This window comes from Narcine bancroftii, chromosome 6 (assembly GCF_036971445.1).
Source record: "Narcine bancroftii isolate sNarBan1 chromosome 6, sNarBan1.hap1, whole genome shotgun sequence".
Lineage (NCBI taxonomy): Eukaryota > Metazoa > Chordata > Chondrichthyes > Torpediniformes > Narcinidae > Narcine > Narcine bancroftii.
Genome location: NC_091474.1, coordinates 145424052 through 145442256, shown reverse-complemented (window position 1 = coordinate 145442256; position 18205 = coordinate 145424052). Strand labels below are relative to the sequence as shown.

At 38.5% G+C, this 18205-nt stretch overlaps 1 protein-coding gene across 2 annotated transcripts in view; it reads right to left on the bottom strand.

The window, feature by feature from the left end:
* asap2a (ArfGAP with SH3 domain, ankyrin repeat and PH domain 2a) overlaps positions 1 to 18205 on the bottom strand; it is a 218325-nt gene that overhangs the window by 35914 nt on the left and 164206 nt on the right. For both annotated transcript variants that reach the window (XM_069886255.1, XM_069886254.1), the window contains exons 15-23: positions 16797 to 16930; positions 15498 to 15592; positions 12552 to 12741; positions 11244 to 11329; positions 9854 to 9969; positions 8069 to 8136; positions 7871 to 7978; positions 7217 to 7454; positions 514 to 672 (exon numbers count right to left, since the gene is read on the bottom strand). In XM_069886255.1, coding sequence (XP_069742356.1) covers positions 514 to 672; positions 7217 to 7454; positions 7871 to 7978; positions 8069 to 8136; positions 9854 to 9969; positions 11244 to 11329; positions 12552 to 12741; positions 15498 to 15592; positions 16797 to 16930 — 1194 coding nt within the window. The remainder of the gene's footprint in view (positions 1 to 513; positions 673 to 7216; positions 7455 to 7870; positions 7979 to 8068; positions 8137 to 9853; positions 9970 to 11243; positions 11330 to 12551; positions 12742 to 15497; positions 15593 to 16796; positions 16931 to 18205) is intronic.

Genomic DNA, 18205 nt, shown 5'->3' with positions numbered 1-18205 from the left:
CAAGCCAAAGAAAAAAAAATACACACATATACATAATGTATCGCTTGTCTGCATGTGTGTTACATCTGGTTGTGTGTCTGCATGTTTTTGCACCAAGGACCAGAGAATACTGTTTCGTCGGGTTGTACTTATGCAATCATATACAGTAATAATAAACTTGAACTTGAAGAGTTGCAGAGTATTACACAAATAAGATTGGAACAATAAAGAGGCAGGTAACTGGGCCCCATATATGTACCCATGGCTACACCCTGGATCTGCAGGAAATGGGAGAAGTGGAAGGAAAAGTTAAAGGCATGATCAATGGAGGATCAGTTAACAAGTTTACTGAACTTACATTATTTTAGATCACACTCCCTGTTAATTCAGCACAAGAAAAATAAAGAAAATCTAATTTTAATTAATTATCGTGCCGTAAACAAAACTGACCACAGTATCAACACTCTCAATCACCAGATTCTTGAATGATCACATACTCACTCAATCATCACAACACACTCAATCACCACATACTTGTTGTTGCTGATGTAACTCGGACCGGTGGTACAGGAGGATGAAGATTTGGTGGATCTGATGCAGATCGTTGCCTACTTGCTGTGTCCATTCCAAGTGATGTAGATTTCCAAGCACTGGATGAAGTCGTTGTCTGAACACCAGGAATCGAAGATTGAACTAAATTCAAGACACCAGAAGAAATTCACTACAGGATTCGATATGCATCATGCCCCAGATTTCACAATTTTGCAAACTGCTCATTTCTTGAGGCCATTTCTTCACAAATAAAAGCTGATCTAGCTGTAGACTCTGTTCCACCTGCCTGCCTTTTCCCCATAACCCTTCATTTCCCCACTATCCAAAAATCTATCTGACTGCATCTTAAATAGATTTAATGAGGTAGCCATTATTGCTTTCTTTGGCAGAGAATTCCACAGATTCACTCCTCTCTTTGAAAAGCAGTTTCTCTTTATTCAAATCCTAAATCTATGCTGTCTAATTCTTGAGACTATGTACCATAGTTTTAGCCTCACCTATCAGCAAAAATAACTTTTCTGCCTCTATTATCTATCTCGTTCATAATTTTATATGCTTCTATAAGATTCCCTCTTATTCTTTGAAATTTAGCAAGTGTAGTCTCTCCTCATAGACAAACTCCCTCATTGCTGAAATCAACCTGGTGAACTTTTTCTCCACCCCATTGAAAGCCAGTATATCCTTTCACAAGTAAGAAGCAGAGAAATGCGTGCACTATCAGTGTGTGGCCTCACCTGCAAACAAATCGTTTGCAATTCATGTACAAGCATTCCCAAGTCCCTCTGCACAATAAGTTGCAATTTGACATCATATAAATCATCATCTGATCTAATTCCTCCAAAGTGAAAGACTTCGCATTTACCAACATTGGTCAATCCCTTTCCTGTTCACTTAACCAATTTATATCTTTCTGCAAATTTTCTGCATCCTCTGCCCAATTTATTTTTTCCACTCAATTTAGTGTAATCAGCAAACTTAGATACACAGTCCACTTTCCCAAATCATTCATGTATATTGTGAACAGTTGTGGGCATCGCACCAATCCCTGCGGAATTCTGCTTACCACCGAATTCAAACCAGAGAAACACACATTTATCACAACTGTTGCCTTTGACTGGTTAATCAACCCTCTATCCATGCTAACACATTACCCCCAATTTCTTGCATCCTTATCTTTTATGCTGCACCTCATCTGGAAATCCAAGTTCAAAGCATCCACCTGATCGTTATATCCTCAAATGATTTCAGTAAATTTGTCAAATAGGATTTGTCTCGCTCTTTCTTCCTCATTTTTACGACTACAGATGTTAAGCTAACTAGCTGGTACCTGCCCAGAGTCGAGAGAAATTTGGTAAATTACTACTAAATTGTCCACCATAACTTTTGGCATTTTTTTCAGTGCCCTGGGATATATTCCACAGGACAAGAGTCAGAATTTATTATCATGAACATTTGTCACAAAATATGTTGTTTTGCAAAATGTGAGGTAGCATCTGTGGTTCAATGTCCATTCAAAATCTGATGGAGGGGAAGAAGCTGTTTTTCTATCATTGGGTGTTTATCTTCAGGTTTCTGTACCTCCTTCTTGATGGTAGCCTCTTCCTATCTTGTGCATTGTCACCTCCACGAGACAGTGATGCAACCAGTCAGAATGCTTGCTATTGTACACCTGTAGAAATTCTCAAGAGTCTTTGGTGACATACCAAATTTCCTCAAATTCCTAACAAAGTATAGCCGCTGGTAAGCTTTCTTCATGATTACTTCGACAGGAAGGCCCCATGATAGATTTTAAGAGTTGACACCTAGGAGTTTGAAGTTCTTTAACCTTTCCACTGTTGACCCCTCGATGAGGACTGGATTGCGTTCTCCTGATTTCTCCTTCCCGAAGTCCACAATCACTTTGTTGGGTTTGCCAATGCTGAGTGCAAGGTTGTTGTGACACCACTGAACTAGCTAATCTACATCCCTCCTGTACACTTCCTCATTGAAATCTGTGATTCTCCCGTGATCAGCAAATTTGTAGATGGCATTTGAGTTGTGCCTAGCCACACAGTCACGGGTGTGGAGAGAGTAGTAGACCACTGGGGTAAGCATACAACTTGAAGTGCAATTGTATTGACCGTCAGTGAGGAGGATACGTTACCGATTCACATTGACTGTGGTCTTCTGATGAGGGAGTCCAGGATCTAGTTACAGAGGCCCAGTTTTGGAGTTGGCTGACCAGTTGGCTGGAGGGGATGATGGTGCTGAATGCTGAGCTGAATTCAAGAAAAAGCAGCCTGATGTATGATTTTGCTCTTGTCTAGGTGATCTAGGCCTGAACAGAAATTCAGTGAGATGGCATCTGCTGTGGAACGATTGTGCCGATAGGTGAATTGCACTGGGTTCAGGTCTCGGGTACAAATTAATTCTGACCATGACCAACCTCTCAAAGCATGTCACAGTTAATGTGTGTGCTACTGGGTGATAATAATTGAGGCAGCTCACTCTGCTTTTCTTGGGCACCATTTGATTGATGCCCTTTTGAAGCAGGTGGGAATCTTCGACTGCAGCAATGAGAGATTGAAGATGTCTGTGAACACACCAGCTAGTTGGTTGGTACAATTTTATAGTACTCTGCCAGGTACACCATAAGGGTCTGATGGCTTGCAAGAATTCACCCTCTCAAAGGATGTTCTGACGTTGGCCTGAGAAACACATATCACAAGGTCAAAGATATCAAAGAGACTTGTTTACCTTATACCCACTAGTTTGCTCAGCACTACATTTTTATTGATGGCAATTGTATTGAGGTCCTTGCCTCCTTTCACACCCTCTTTGGTATGTTGGATGTATCTTTTATTGTGAAGGCTGACACAGAATAGTCATTTAAGGCTACAGCCAATTCCATATTATCTAATATTAAATCTCCCTTCTCATCTTCCATGGGAGCTATATTTGCACTTTTTACAATTACAAAAACTTTCACTATCTGTTTTTATAATCCCTATCTTTACTGTTTTTAACTGGAATATACTTCTGTTGAGCATGGCAAACAATCTCTTTAAATGTCTTTCACTACTCCTCGACTGTCCCACTATATACACATGCTCCCAATCTACACTAGCCAATTCCTTGTTCATCCTGTTGTAGTCTCCCTTGTTTAGGCATCTTACACAGGTTTTAGATTATACTATTGGACCCTCCATTTGTATGAAAAATAATCAATCTTAGTGTGATCACATTCTCCGAGAGGATCCCTAACTGCAAAATTATTCATTCTACCAGTCTCATTGCATGGGACCAGATCTAAGAGACATTTTGTTCAAGAAAGCTATCACAGATGCATTCCATGAACTCCTCCTCAAAAATGCCTCAACTAACTTAATTCGCCCAATCTGCATGCAAGTTGTTGTTCACCATTACAAATATACCGGTCATTCCTTTATTACATGGATCTGATATTTCATGGTTTATTGCTTGTGTTTATTATTTGGTGGCCTAAAGGCTATTCCCACCGATGATTTATTTTTTCCCTCTTGCTCTTCCTAATCTCTACCCTGGATTGAACATTCTGCTCCTTAGACCTTATATAGACTCTATCATATTGATCATATCCTTAATTAAGAGCATTATCCTACCTTCTTGCCTAACCTTCTGAATTACCTGATACATATTGATTTACAATTTCCAATCATCTGCATCCAGCAGCCAAATTTCTGTAAATGCCAGTAAATGCTCCTTGGCACTACTAGTTCACTGACTTTGTTTCGAAAACTATGGGCATTCAGATGAAGTGCCTTTACATTCATTGTCCTTTCAGAATCCAGTAAACTGTGTCTTTTGCATTTGACTGTTTTTGTACTCCACTTTTACTTCTCTCTTTTCTAACTTTATTTTTAGTCTCTGCATTGCTTCCCTTGATCTTTCTGCAATGATTACAATATTCATTTAAACTTCCCCTATATTAGCAAACAATGTCCCAAGGACATTGATCCCAGTCTTGCCCCAAGTATAGTCCATCCATTTTGTACTGGTCCCATCTCCCCCAAAACCAGTTCCAGTGACCCTAAAATTTGAAACCCTCCATCCCACCAAGACACAAGATAATGAAAGGTCTAAATAAAAGCAGGGAGGATTTTTTTTCCACTCGCATGTGAGAGTAGAACTAGGGAATATGCCTCAAGATTCAGGGGAGCATATTTAAGAACAAAATGAGGAAGAAATGATTCTTCCCGTGAGTAGAAAATCTATAGAATTCTCTGTTTAATAAAGGAGTTGAGTCAGTCTCAATATATCTGTCAGCAATGGTTAATTTTTGAAGAAATGGGGTAGGAGTCCAGAGTCAGGCCAGCCATAATCTTATTTTTTTTAATGATAGAGTAAGCTTGATGGACTAAGTGGCTGATTCCTGTTTACATTTCTTATTTTCTTATGAAATTCAGTATAGATTTCAGATTTATTGTTAGAGCACATACATACATGACATCACATTCAAACATGAGATTCATTTTCTTATTGATAGTGCAAATAAAACGACACAATGTACATGTGTAATCAGATAAAGAAATGTAAACAACTGATTACAATAGAGAGAAAGCGTAAAAACAATAATATGTAAGAGTCCTTAAATAAGTCTCAAATTGGGTTTGTTGTTGAGGAGTCTGATGGTGGAAGTGTAGCAGCTGTTCCTGAACTTGGTGGTGCGAGTCTTGTAGCATCTATACCTCTTTTCTGATGGTAGCAGCGAGAAAAGAGTGCATGTTGGGTGGTGTGGATCCTTGATGATTGCTGCGGATCTCTGATGGCAGCGGCTCTCTGATGTGCTTTCTCAATGATGACATTAATGTGTTGGGTTCAAGATCCTCCGAGACAGTGATTCCCAAGAACTTAAACTTGATCACCCTCTCCACCTCTGATCCCCCAATGATCACTGGATTGTATACCTCTGGCTTTCTTTTCCTGGAGTCAACAATCAGCTCCTTAGTTTTGGTGACATTGAGTACAAGATTGTTATTGGTGCACCATTCAGCCAAATTTTAAATCTCCATCCTGTACGCAAACTCATCCCCATTCTTTATACAACCCACTATCCTGGTATCATTGGCGAATTTGTAGATAGTCTTATTGTTGTACCAAGCCACAGAGTCATAGGTGTAAAGTGACAACAGCAGGGGGCTAAGAACACAGCCCCGTAGTGTCCCAGTACTGATGGGAATTGTGGAGGAGATGTTCTTACCAATCCTCGCTGATTGTGGTCTGGAGGTGAGGAAATCCAGGATCCAATTACACAGTGATGCATTGAGGCCCAGGTCCTGGTGTTTGCTGATCAGTTTTATGGGAATTATGGTATTAAATGCCAAAATGTAGTCGATTAAGTGCATCCAGGTGTTACAGGGCTCTGCGTAGAGATGGCATCTGCCACAGACCTGTTGCTATGATGGGTGAATTGGAATAGGTCCATGTTGCTGCTCAGACAGGAGCTGATATGGTTCAACACCAACCTTTCAAAACACTTCATCAATGTTGATGCCACTGGTTGATAGTCACTTAGGAAAGTTACCACTCTATTCTTGGGCACTGGTACGATTAACGCATGTTTGAAACAGGTGGGTTCCACACCCTACCGGAGTGAGATGTTGAAGATATCCATGAATACATTGGTAAGTTGGTCAGCACAGATTTTTATACTCAGCTGGGTACTCTATCTAGACTGGATGTTTTCCCTCAGATTCACTCTCCTGGTGGCAGACCGCACTTCATTCCAGGATACGGACAGAAGAGGATTATCAGGGGACATGGGGGTGCGCAGTGATGGTTCTTTCTTTTTCTCATGGTCAAATTGGGCAAAGAAGGCATAGCGATCATCTAGGAGTGAAGCTTTGGCATCTCCTACTGCACCAGATTTTGTTTTGCTGCAGGTAACATCACTTAGGCCCTGCCACAGTTGTTGGGTATCCCTTGTGGTTTCTATTCTCATCCAAAAACTCCACTTCTTCCAGGAAAATGCTTTCTGCAGATCATACCTGCTCCTTCTGTAGTTATCTGGAGCTCCAGACTTAAATGCCTATGATCTGCCACACAGCAGGTTCAAACCTGTCAGTATAGGTTTGGCCTCGAGCATAAATCTCTATACTTCCCTTTCCTCAGCAATTATGGCTTGTGATCAATAAACTGCCTTTGCCATTGGACAACTTGTCCAAATCTGTGGTCTACGTTTGCAAAAGTGACATCCATGCTGATGTGAAAGATTATACTACCAAAGTGCAGAAGAAAACTCAGAAGAGCAGAAAGTCAGCTTCCAACAAAAATACCCTGAACACCTGTTTTCCGATTGGCAAGATTGGAAGATTCAGTACCACAATTCCCCAATATGAGCCTAACTCCCTGACTGAAGTGATTCTCACCTTGTTCTGGCCAATATGCTCCAAAGAACCCTCAATCTGTATTTAAACTTAATAGTAGTCTATGATCAGTTAGCATACAGTGACTACATATCCCATGGGGCCTGACTCTCCACAGACTAATCTGCTGGAATAAAGCCCAGAAGTTAACAGGCTGAAGCCAGTTTTACAGTACCTGTCAATTTATTTCAACTCTCCTCCATCTTTGCCATTCTTCTAGTATTAAAATTTTGCTATTTTAACTGCTTACAGAAAAAAAGTGATGAATATGTGCCAATACACCTCAGATGCAAATGACTCGCCTTTATTAATGTTCCTTGGTGGAAGAGGAGGAGCAATAGTTACAGAAGGAGGAGGACTGGAGCTCAGTACCGTTCCATATGTCTCATTATTCAGCATACTTGGAATGAATGGTCGCTGTTTGTCTTTTATTGTCGAATCTCTTGTCAGCACTGCGTGAGGAGCCGGAGGTTGAAGCTGGTTCACTGCTGACTGATATGATAATTGATAGAAACTGATGGGTCGATTCGGGCTGGATTGCTGAAAAGGGTAGGTTTTATTAGAACTATGCTTAAAAATTTTCATTCAACACATTCCTTCACTTGGCATCACTGGCATAAATACATCATGTTTTACATTGATCTGTAGTACAACTTGTTACGATTATAAAAGTATCAAGCTCAGAATTCCATCAGGGTTTTCGCACTATGTGTGATCCATTTGCTAGATACTTTAAGTTATGGTTTGGGAGGTTACATTCACTTTGAAATATTCATCATTTGGGATCCTATCTGAAAGGGCAACTAGTAAATCAGTATAATCCTGGACATCAAAAGTAGAGGGACAATAGCCTAGAAAGAATATCATATTTCAGATATAAATAATGCAGATAAAAGATCGGACGCATGTTAAGATATTATATTAACAAACTAGGTAATGGAATGTCACATCTCTACCTTATCTTCAAGATCATCATCGCTTTCATCCAAATCTTCATGGTGCAATCTCCATTCATATTCCACATGTACATGTGCATTGAATTTTCCTGATAGTGACTGAACAAGCTGAAAAGAATTAATAATTTATGATGCTGCGTAATAAGTAAACATCTTCCAATGATCTTTATAGAGGAATAGTTCAAATATAAAACATACCACTTCTTCACACTGAACATGTTTTAAGCGCTTGGCTATATCAAGTGGCGTTTCCCCAGCTTCGTTGGCTAAAATGAAATAACACAATCCATTAAATATTTGGTTTAAATTGAAGAAATATATCACTAGCTGCCTATTTTAAAATGCCCAAAATTAAAATTACCCATGATTAATAATAAAAACTGTTATGATCAATGAAAATCTACAATAAGCACTACAATACTTTTTATTACACTGAGTAGCAAAATCTTGCAAACCTATTTGAAGCTGTTCAATTTGTAGAAGCAGAGATCGTATCAACTTCACGCTAACCTTAAATATGATCACAGCTCAAAGTAAATACAGTAAAATCTCCATTATCCAGCATTCAATCAACCAGAAACTCAAACAACTGGCAAAAAAAGAAACCGAGGAAATAAATAGTTTTAAAAAATAAATGAGAAATAAAGTTTTAAATTAAAGTTTAAAATTGTAAAAGTAAATGTTCTCCAAAGCAACTCTCAACCCCTTGGGAGCAAACATTCAGCTAGCAGAGCACCCTGGTCATGCCTTGCCTGGAGTAGCTGTTTGATTAAAGTTGTGTTTGAATAAAGTGGCGGCACCCAAGATGAAAAGCCAGCTAGTGCCACCTACTGCTGGGGCGACTCTCCCAAAGTGCCTCCCAATCCCTGCCTAATAAAAGTCTTTATCTTTATTCATAGTAAGGCTTTATCTGTAAATTTGGGGAGGAGGTTAATTATTGATGGCAGCAGTTAGCATCGCCGCGAGCACAACACTCTTACAGCACTTGTGAATGGGGTTCAAATTTAAAGGAACGTGCACCAAGGGCCTGACTGGGATACTGACATGGAGGGGAGTCATGTTGTCAGTGCAGGAGAGGTGCACTGAGGGCCTGACCTGGACAATGGCGTGGAGGTGAGTCAGGCAGCGCTGAAGGTCTGACTGGGACACCAGGATGAAGATCCGGTCGATGCCGCTCGCTGCTGGGGCAATTCTCTCAAAGTTTCTCCCTATCCCTGACCAGTAAGAGTCCATATCTTTATTAGTATCAGGTATATTAGTAAGGCTTTATCTGTAAACTTGGAGGGGGAGATGGGGTTCATTATGACGTCAACACGATTAGCACAACATTGTGCAACTGGAATTTGTATTTAAATTTAAAGTTTGTAAATTACAAGAATGACTTGATTAAAGTGAACTTTACATAATTAAAGAACACAATACTGTTTTTCTTTCAAATTACATTTTGCACAATCTTTTGTCCTTTAAACAATGTATTCTTAATGCAGGTGTATTAGTTAGGTATCATAAGATTGAGTCTCAGTCAACTGGAAAATTCACATTTCCTGCATCCGCGATTCCTGTAGGTGCCGGATAATGGGGATTTTACTGTACTTTTCCTGTTTTTCATGCAAATTTATAAATGTAAATCCAGCTTTAAATCAAAAAGACTTGAAAAGCTGAAGTGCAAAATCTACTGGAAATCATTAACAACTCGTATTTAATACGGTATATGGTCAGATTGAGCCCCACACAACACATGTAATGCGTATTTGCAACTGCTTTTCTATCTTGTTCAGTTGATTTTCAAGTGCCTTGTCTTCTTTTCCTAATTCAAAAGGTGTTTACATGAATGATCAACTTATATTTTTCCCTCTTTTGGAATGCTGAATAAACCTAATATGCATTTATAACTTTCTATTTTTGTGGAAAGATTTTAAACCATGCTTGGTTCCTCTGGAAAGGGGTCTCAACAAATTAAGAATATATTTTAAAGCAACATACCTATTTCAATGGAAGCTTTGCCCCTCAAAAGCAACTTAAGACACTCCACGTTATCATTTAGACAGCAGTAGTGTAATGCAGTACTGCCTTTGGTAGTCTGTTTATCAAGATTCCCACTGTTGGACCAAACATGACAAATTCATTCATAGTATTAGATTTTAAAATATTATATTCAAGAACTTGACAACCAAATACAGTATTTGATCTACAAGTGGTTCCCAAACACTTTCGGGCTGTCGCCCCCTTAACTCCCAGGCCATATCCCTAGTGCACCCACCCCCCCAACATACACACACCTTTTTTGGTATTAGGTCTACCATATATTTCAAACAACTAATCTAACACTATATACAAGCATATGTATTTCACAAATAAAACTTTTCAGAAACCAATTTATTTAGCAATATGAAAAGGTAAATTTACACCTCAACTGTAACAACATTGTCTTCAAGCTGTCAGGAGCCCGATGGGCAGGCGATCGGGGCGAGGATCAGCCTTCAGGAGCTGGATGGGCAGGCGGCCAGAGCGAGGATCTGTGATTGGGCTGTTGGGAGAAAGCTCAATGGGCAGGCAGCCGGAGAGAGGATCTGTCATTGGGCCGTAGGGAGCTCAATGGGCAGGCAGCTGGAGAGAGGATTAGCCATAGGGAGCTCAATGGACAGGCATTCGAGGCGAGGATCAGCTGTCAGGAGTTCGATGGGTGGTGGTCGGGGCAAGGATCAGCCTTTGGGAGCTCGAAGGGCAGGTAGTCAGGGCTAAAAATAAGTGGGGGAGGGTCAGTATATTTATACATAATTTAAATGTACATTACAACCTGAAAATCATTTGAAATTTTTACAAACCTGGAGCCTAGGCCCTTGCAGATGTGAATGTGGTGCATGTCCTGTCCAGAGCACATCATCAAGAAACAAACATTCACTGCCCTCTTTTTCCTCACCACCCCCTGACCACCCCCTTTCTCCTCACTGCCCCCTTGGATCTTTCCATTTAATTTACATCAATGACAATTTCCTTTTTAACAATGTAATACAAACATTTGATGCAACATTTGCAACAATTTTACAGTATAATTTTTAAAAAGGTTTGGTCAAATGATCTGAATAATTATATTATAAACATTCACTAAAATCTCTTCCAGTCATCAGGACCAGCTCTCATGGAAGGTGGGTATCAATTTCTTTGATATCTACAATTAATTAATATACAATAAACAGGACATTGGTAAGAGTGTAGTGTAATTGTCATCCATGTAGCCAACCCAGCAGAGGAGCAGCTGAAATAGCAGATATGCAAGTTGTAATACTACTGATTTCTAATCAACTACACGACATAACTTCTACTTGTTGGCAAAAGAGCTAATTTTATTTAATTTTTACGGTAAAAAGCTCACCTGTTCTGCACTAAAAAGTCCACTACATGAAGTGATGTCCTGTCCACTAATCTTACAGCAAGATGCAGTGCTGTTTCTCCTTGTTCCTGGAAAAATATATGAAAACACTGACAAATTGATTTTTAAATATATATATATATATATATATATATATATATATATATATGATATTCCATTGAGTTTGGAGAATTCACAGAATCACAGAACTGTTACAATACAGGCCAATCAGCCCATTGAGTCTTAGCCAATTCTTTATTAAGCAATTCTTTTTTTTCTTTTTCCATAGCTTTGCAAAATATTTTCCCTTCAATATATAAACTGTATTCAATTCCCTTTTGAAGATTCTGTTGACTCTGTTTCTACAGTTAGTGAAGTGGTTAGCACGACGCTATCACAGTGATGCAGGTTCAAATCCGGCGCGGTCTGTAAGGAGTTTGTACTTTCTCCCTGTGTTTGTGTGGGTTTTCCCCAGGTGCTCAAGTTTCCTCGCAGTCTCCAAAACGTACTGTAGGTTAACTTGGGTATTATTTGGCAGCACAGGTTTTAATGTCCAGAATTAGCTTCTACTGTTCTATAAATAAAATTTAATTTAAATTTACCATCCAGATTTAACCACTACCTTGATTTTTAAAAAATTCTTACATGCTCTCAGTATCATTATCCCATCAGGTTTACCATGCATTCTATGATCTTCCCTTTATTTCAAACCCATTATAATATCTTTCAATTAGTTTTTTATAAGGAAAATCCAAATTCTTCAGTTTGTGGCAAAATTCCTCATCTTCTGATCCAATCAAGCCAGTCTCTTTTGCAGCCTCTGGGTACCCCTACACCAAAATATGTGACAACTCGAAGCACAAGTAATACTCCAGTTATGACCCAATCAATGCTCTATAAAGACTCTAAAATCCCCTCTGCTTTTATCTCTAAGCCTTTATTTATGAAGCCCTGAATTCAACTGTTTTGAGCCTCCTTCTTACCTCGTGGTGCTCCTTTAAAAGATCTATGCAAATTTCTGTTCTTACATATGCTTCAGAGCCTAGTCATTTAGTCCATACTCACTTTTCTCATTCTAATTTCTTATCTGTTCTGCCACCAACCCTTTTTACTTCATGAGCTGGAGTATTGGACTTGCTGGCTCTTGTCAGGTGCCTTCTTAAAATCCATGTATGATATCTATGAATTATCTTCATCATTAATTGGTAGTAAAGGATTACACAATTTTCTCTGGTTTATTTCAAATTATGCATCCACATAGTATAGTCCCTTTATGCTGAAAAATGATGCTGTGTGACAAATGAATCTTACATGTCCATTTGCCAAAGGTATTGGGTCAGTGAGATCGACACCATCAGCATACACCTGAATTAGTGCAAAAATGTCTCTTGACTTGATTGCATCGCATAGACAACTAAGTTTGGCAGCATTGTCGGTGGACCTTTTCCTTGAATATTTCCGTTCTATGTATTTAACTGTGATGTAATCCTTTCGTGCAACCCTGTAGGAAGAATTGAACAACTCATTTGATATCAACGACAAGAGATCCAAACTATTTATTTAACATTGAATAATATATTCAATAAAAATATTACTTGGATTCCTTATTTGTGCAAACTTACAGTCTTTCAATACAGTAATTGAGCAGGACCTTGAATAAAACTCCATTGCCTTGGACTTTGGTCATACTGGATTTCAAGATTATCTAGACTATTGGGTGGCATACTTATTAATACTCCAAATTCAATTTAATTGCTTCATTTTGGTTGCTAATTGTAGAGTAATGCATTTTCCACTGAACTCAGTAGCATGGAAACCAGGGCCCTGGCATGGAAAAGGGAGCATAGGAATCAGCACCTCACATTGAGCCAGACGACAAAATATTGGAAATTCTAAATAAGTAAAGAGGACTATTGTTTTCGTCAATTTATATTATAAATAAACACATCAAAGTGACAACCTGCATTTATCTTGTTCTATAGTGAAATAAAATTCTTACAATTCATTGGCACAGTATCAGTCAAAATTGACCATAACTTTATAAAGTAGTACGTAGTGACCAAAAGCTTGTTCAGAGGAAGCAATCTCTTACATAAGGAAGGGAATTGCTGAATTTGATGCCTGATCAGCTGAGGGTGGAGCAATGAATACTCTCATTGTGCAGAAAGGCAGAGGATTGAGATGAACATGGGATGACACCGAACAAAATTAATCATACGCAATCTTTGTAGAACAGTTGCATTTTCTTTTATAATCTCAATTACAACCATCCAGCCAGTTATTCTTAAACATATGCCATTCCTGCTCCATCCACTAAGGCTGTGATACTTAATCTCAGTGATTAATGGTACAACAAGTCATCATAATTGGTGACTGAAAAAAAGTCAAAGGTGAAAATCAAAACATCAGCATCAAGAGTCACTGTGAATTAATGAAATGGAACCAATGCTTGTGGTGAATTTGGCTGTAAGAAAGCTTTGGATAAGGCTGTGATAGTACAGATTCTATCACCAATGTGTATATATTGATTGTAGTGTAGGATGACTGTGATTGGCTGAGAGTGTAGCCACACCTACTGGCAGGTCTTAAAGGATTGCTCCTAGCCAGACCAGGTCATTCTGGACTGGTCGACCTACTTGTGATATGCTCCAGTCTTTTAGTTAATAAAAGCCTTGTTTTGGATCAATAAGTCTTTGGTTCTTTCGACGCACTCTACAAAGGCCTAACACAGGAGGATGTTTTATAGAGTGTGATGGATATTATATTTTAAATATGTTTTAAAGGAGATAAATTGTGTTGGGGGGGTGTTTTAGCGTAGATCTCAAACAAACACTTCGCAATATAGATCTGGTGTTAAATGTAAGAGCTCTGCTCAAACCAGACAATCCGGGGGCCCAGTGGCATTATAAAGACAATGGAAACTGCTTTGTTGAAGGACTTCACAAGTAGGTGTTAATTGGATATGCTGTGGAGTAATTATTTTGAAAGTACCAGATGAACCACAATCTGTCTGGATGCAATTTAGTCATGTGGTTTTGCAGGTGGTGGGAGGGGGCGTGGGGGGATGAGCGAGAGAGAGAGAGAGAGAGAACGAGAACACAAAGCCCTGATGGGGCAAGTTTCTTTGGCAAGACACTGAAGTAACGGATGGAAGTAAATCAGTTTGTTTGTGTCCAACGAGCGACAAATCTCTCTCTGAAAACCGACAAGAACCTTCCTGACCGATAACCATTTCCACCAGAGCCATAAATGTTAAATTTTGTGCACAGTACAAGAATTGCCTACAACCAGTGAACTTGAAGTGAAAAGAGAGATTGGTCTGTGAATCAAAGAACTTTTCTGAACTTATACACATTACATACATGTGCATAGAATTAGAAGGAGGTTGAGTTAATAGTAAAAAGTTAGAGTTTGATCCTGTTTTTATGTTTAAAGAAAATTAAAAACTACTTTTGTTTAAGTAACCATTTGTCTTGGTGAATTTCTATTGCTGCTGGATTTTAGTGCACATAAAATTCAAGGTATTACACGGCATTGGTCAACAGATAAGAGACAGCAAAACTTAAACAGATTATTCTCAGTAAACGATGATTTCAAAAGCTGGAAATCTGAAATAAAAACCAATAAAGCTGGAAATTCTCACCAGGTCAAGCAGCAGTTGTGGCTCTCTAAATTCTGACTCTCTGACTTTTGTAGTTTGTTTTGTATGTATTTTGTAAAATTCATAAATAAAATTTTGAATTAAAAAACCAGTAGTTGTGGAAAGAAAAAAGTGTTACTGTTTGATCTTCCATCAAAATAAAAGAATGTGACATCTAAATGTTAACTATTGGTTTTCACAACATATTAATAAATAACAAATGTCTGGGGATTCTTTGTTTGAAGCAACAAAAACTTAATTTAGCTTGGAAAGTACGAGGTAAAGTCCGTCATCCCTTTCCTTATCATACCTACATTGGGTAAAATATACATCTTCAGTATAATCTAAATTTTTGCATGAGAATTAAAAACACAAACGGGATAACTTTAAAAATAACGTTGTCAAATACAAGCTTACAGAATTTTAATCTTTATGCCTACTGCCTGAAGGTTAGTCAAATTAGAAAAAAAAAGTAATCACACATGGGTCATGTTCTATACAAAAATATCATTGCACTTTAGAAAAAAATGAAGGAAAGCCTTGCTAACTTTCCAGATGCATATTTGCTGTGTCTCTTTCCATGATGGAACAGGGAACAAAATGGATACTGTACTTACATGTCACTGTTTGGATTAGGTTTGACAGTCCCATCTAATGACAGACCAGCTTCCATAATCTCATTAAATGCTGCATTCCCAATGTTCTTAGCTAGCTGTCAAAATAACAATTTTCAATTACACTCATTGTATGTAGCATGCTTATTATATATATTAAAACTGCTGAGACTCAAAATATTATTTGATGATTACTGGACAATTTAAATACAGTCATAGATTTGTGGAGATGCAGCACTGAGTCTACAAATCAAGTGCACATTTTTACTTGAATTCAACCTTAAACCTTGTTTATTCTCTCCATATTCCCATCAATTCCACCCCCTCCTCTCTCCTACTAATCACCTACACCTTGATGTGGAAGGAAACCAGAGAATCCAGAGTAAAAATACATGGTTACAGAAAGAATGTCTATACTTTGCACAGTACAACAGAGTTCAGGATTGACCCTAGGACAATGGAGCTGTATTCACTGTGCCACCTACCAGCAAGGCCCTTCTAACACACGAGCTAGCACTACCCAATTAACCTACTAACCCCGTACATATTTGGAATGTAGGGAGGAACTGGAGCCCGGAGGAAACCCACATGGATAGAAGGAGAATGTACAAACACATTATAAACTGCAGCAGATTCAAACATAGGTCACTGGTGCTCTAATAGCATTGTGCTAACCATAGACTAGCTTTGTTACCAGTTGAAAATAAAATTCAACCATCCTGACATGGTAAAAAGAATTTAAGCTAATGATTATCATCACTTTGGGCAACCTTCCTCTGAGGATTAAGATTTGGACCTTCAATATCACCAAAAGCATTTTTTCCAAGAATTGAAAGTCTGTTTAATATCAACCCATCAGTCTCCTCAGCTGTTCTTCTGTAATCTCTACAATTATACAAAGCACTCAACTTCATTACAATTAGAAGGCATCAGGTTTGAGTGGTGTTTCAGACATTAAAAAAAAATCAAGATTCTCAATTTCCCCAACTCATCTGTACTTGGTTTAAAAATTCCTCTCATCTTTTTGGAACATTTTCTTCCACAGAACTATATTTTAGCAAGCCAAATTTCCTAATTTTTAAATGGGAGAGTCTTATACGTTTTAGAATACTGCATATTTTTCAATGGATTTATTTTGTGTTTTTTATTTTGTAGGATTTCAACTAACCCGCTTTCAGAATTTTATTATGGCCATTAATGTAATGTAACCAATCTGCTAAAATTACAGGGGAGATACTTCTATGAGATACCTCTCATTTTTGTAGAAATTTCATAATGAACTGAATTATAAAAAGGACTTACCAAGAGTTCTGATGTTCCTAATACATCTAACGTAAGGGACTGTATTCTGGAGTAATGAACTCCCAACTCTCTATGAATTCCAGAGCATTCAATGCATGTTAGAATTCCCAGATTAGTTGATAGCCATGTCGGATCTGTTGAATAAAATTTAACAAACTCAAAATACCACGCTATATTCAAGATTTTTCAGGAGCACTATACCATAAGCAAACAAAAACTACCACCTTCATCCTCCTAATGTCAAGCCAATTCTGCACACAATTGGCTAGCTCACATTGGATCCCATGTACCCTGACCAAGTCAATCTTGGTTACCTCTTCAAAACATTCAATTAAGTTCATAATATACAATTTTGCACACACAAAAACACAGTGACTATCTTATCAGTCTTTGCCTTTCCAAATGCATACAAATCCTGTCTTTCAAAATTGCTTCCAATCAGTTTCCCACCAGGAATGCACGACTCACTGGCTTGTAGTTACCTGGTACAACATTAGTGAACTTCCAATTTTTGGTACTTCACCTGTGGCTAATGAATTACACAATCCTTTATCCAGAACCCTTTGGGGACAGTGTGTTCTGAATTTCAGATTTTTCCGGATTTCGGAAAGCCCACCCGAATTGTGCTGCCCATATCCAGCCCCACCCCCTTCCAGTCGCCCGGCCACCTCCCCCAAGCACGGGTCCCTTGGCCGCCTGCCCCAAGCGCCGGCCACCTCTCTCCCCACTTACCGTATTTTGGAGCTTTCCGGATTTTAGATGTCCGGATAAAGGATCGTGTACCTGTATAAAACTCTCTGCCATCTCCCCAGCAATCTCAACCCTGGCTCCTATAACATCCTAGGATACACCTGGTTAGGACCCCCAGGATATTTCCCACCTTCAGATGTATCAGGATCTCTAACACCACCATCTTCACAATGCTTCAGAACTCGCTTGCCGCAATATCCTTCTCCACAGTTAAAAGAGGTAAGCAGCATTCATTTAAAACTTCATCCATTTCCTGCTACTCCAAACATCACAACTGAAGTTGGAAATTCAGGAGAAACTTTGTTTTCCTGAGCGATGGAAACATGGAACAAGAGAATCTCGATATGCATATGAGGGAGATGATAACAGAGTTAAGTTGACCCCATTAGTTGAAGTAAGATGGGAGTAGGCTTGTGTAGTGCATTAACATTAGCTGAATGGAACAAATGATCAAAAATGGGTGATGTATTTTATACAATATGCATTTGAAAATACATATTTATTCAAATATTAACAGCAATCTTGGAAGTGAATTATTTTTCTCTATTGGACATTTTTCACACACAATGGTATAATATTAGAAGATGAAATTTAATAATGTTATGGTCAAACCAAAACTCTTAATACTCTCATCAATATTTTTCCACAGACCTTCCACT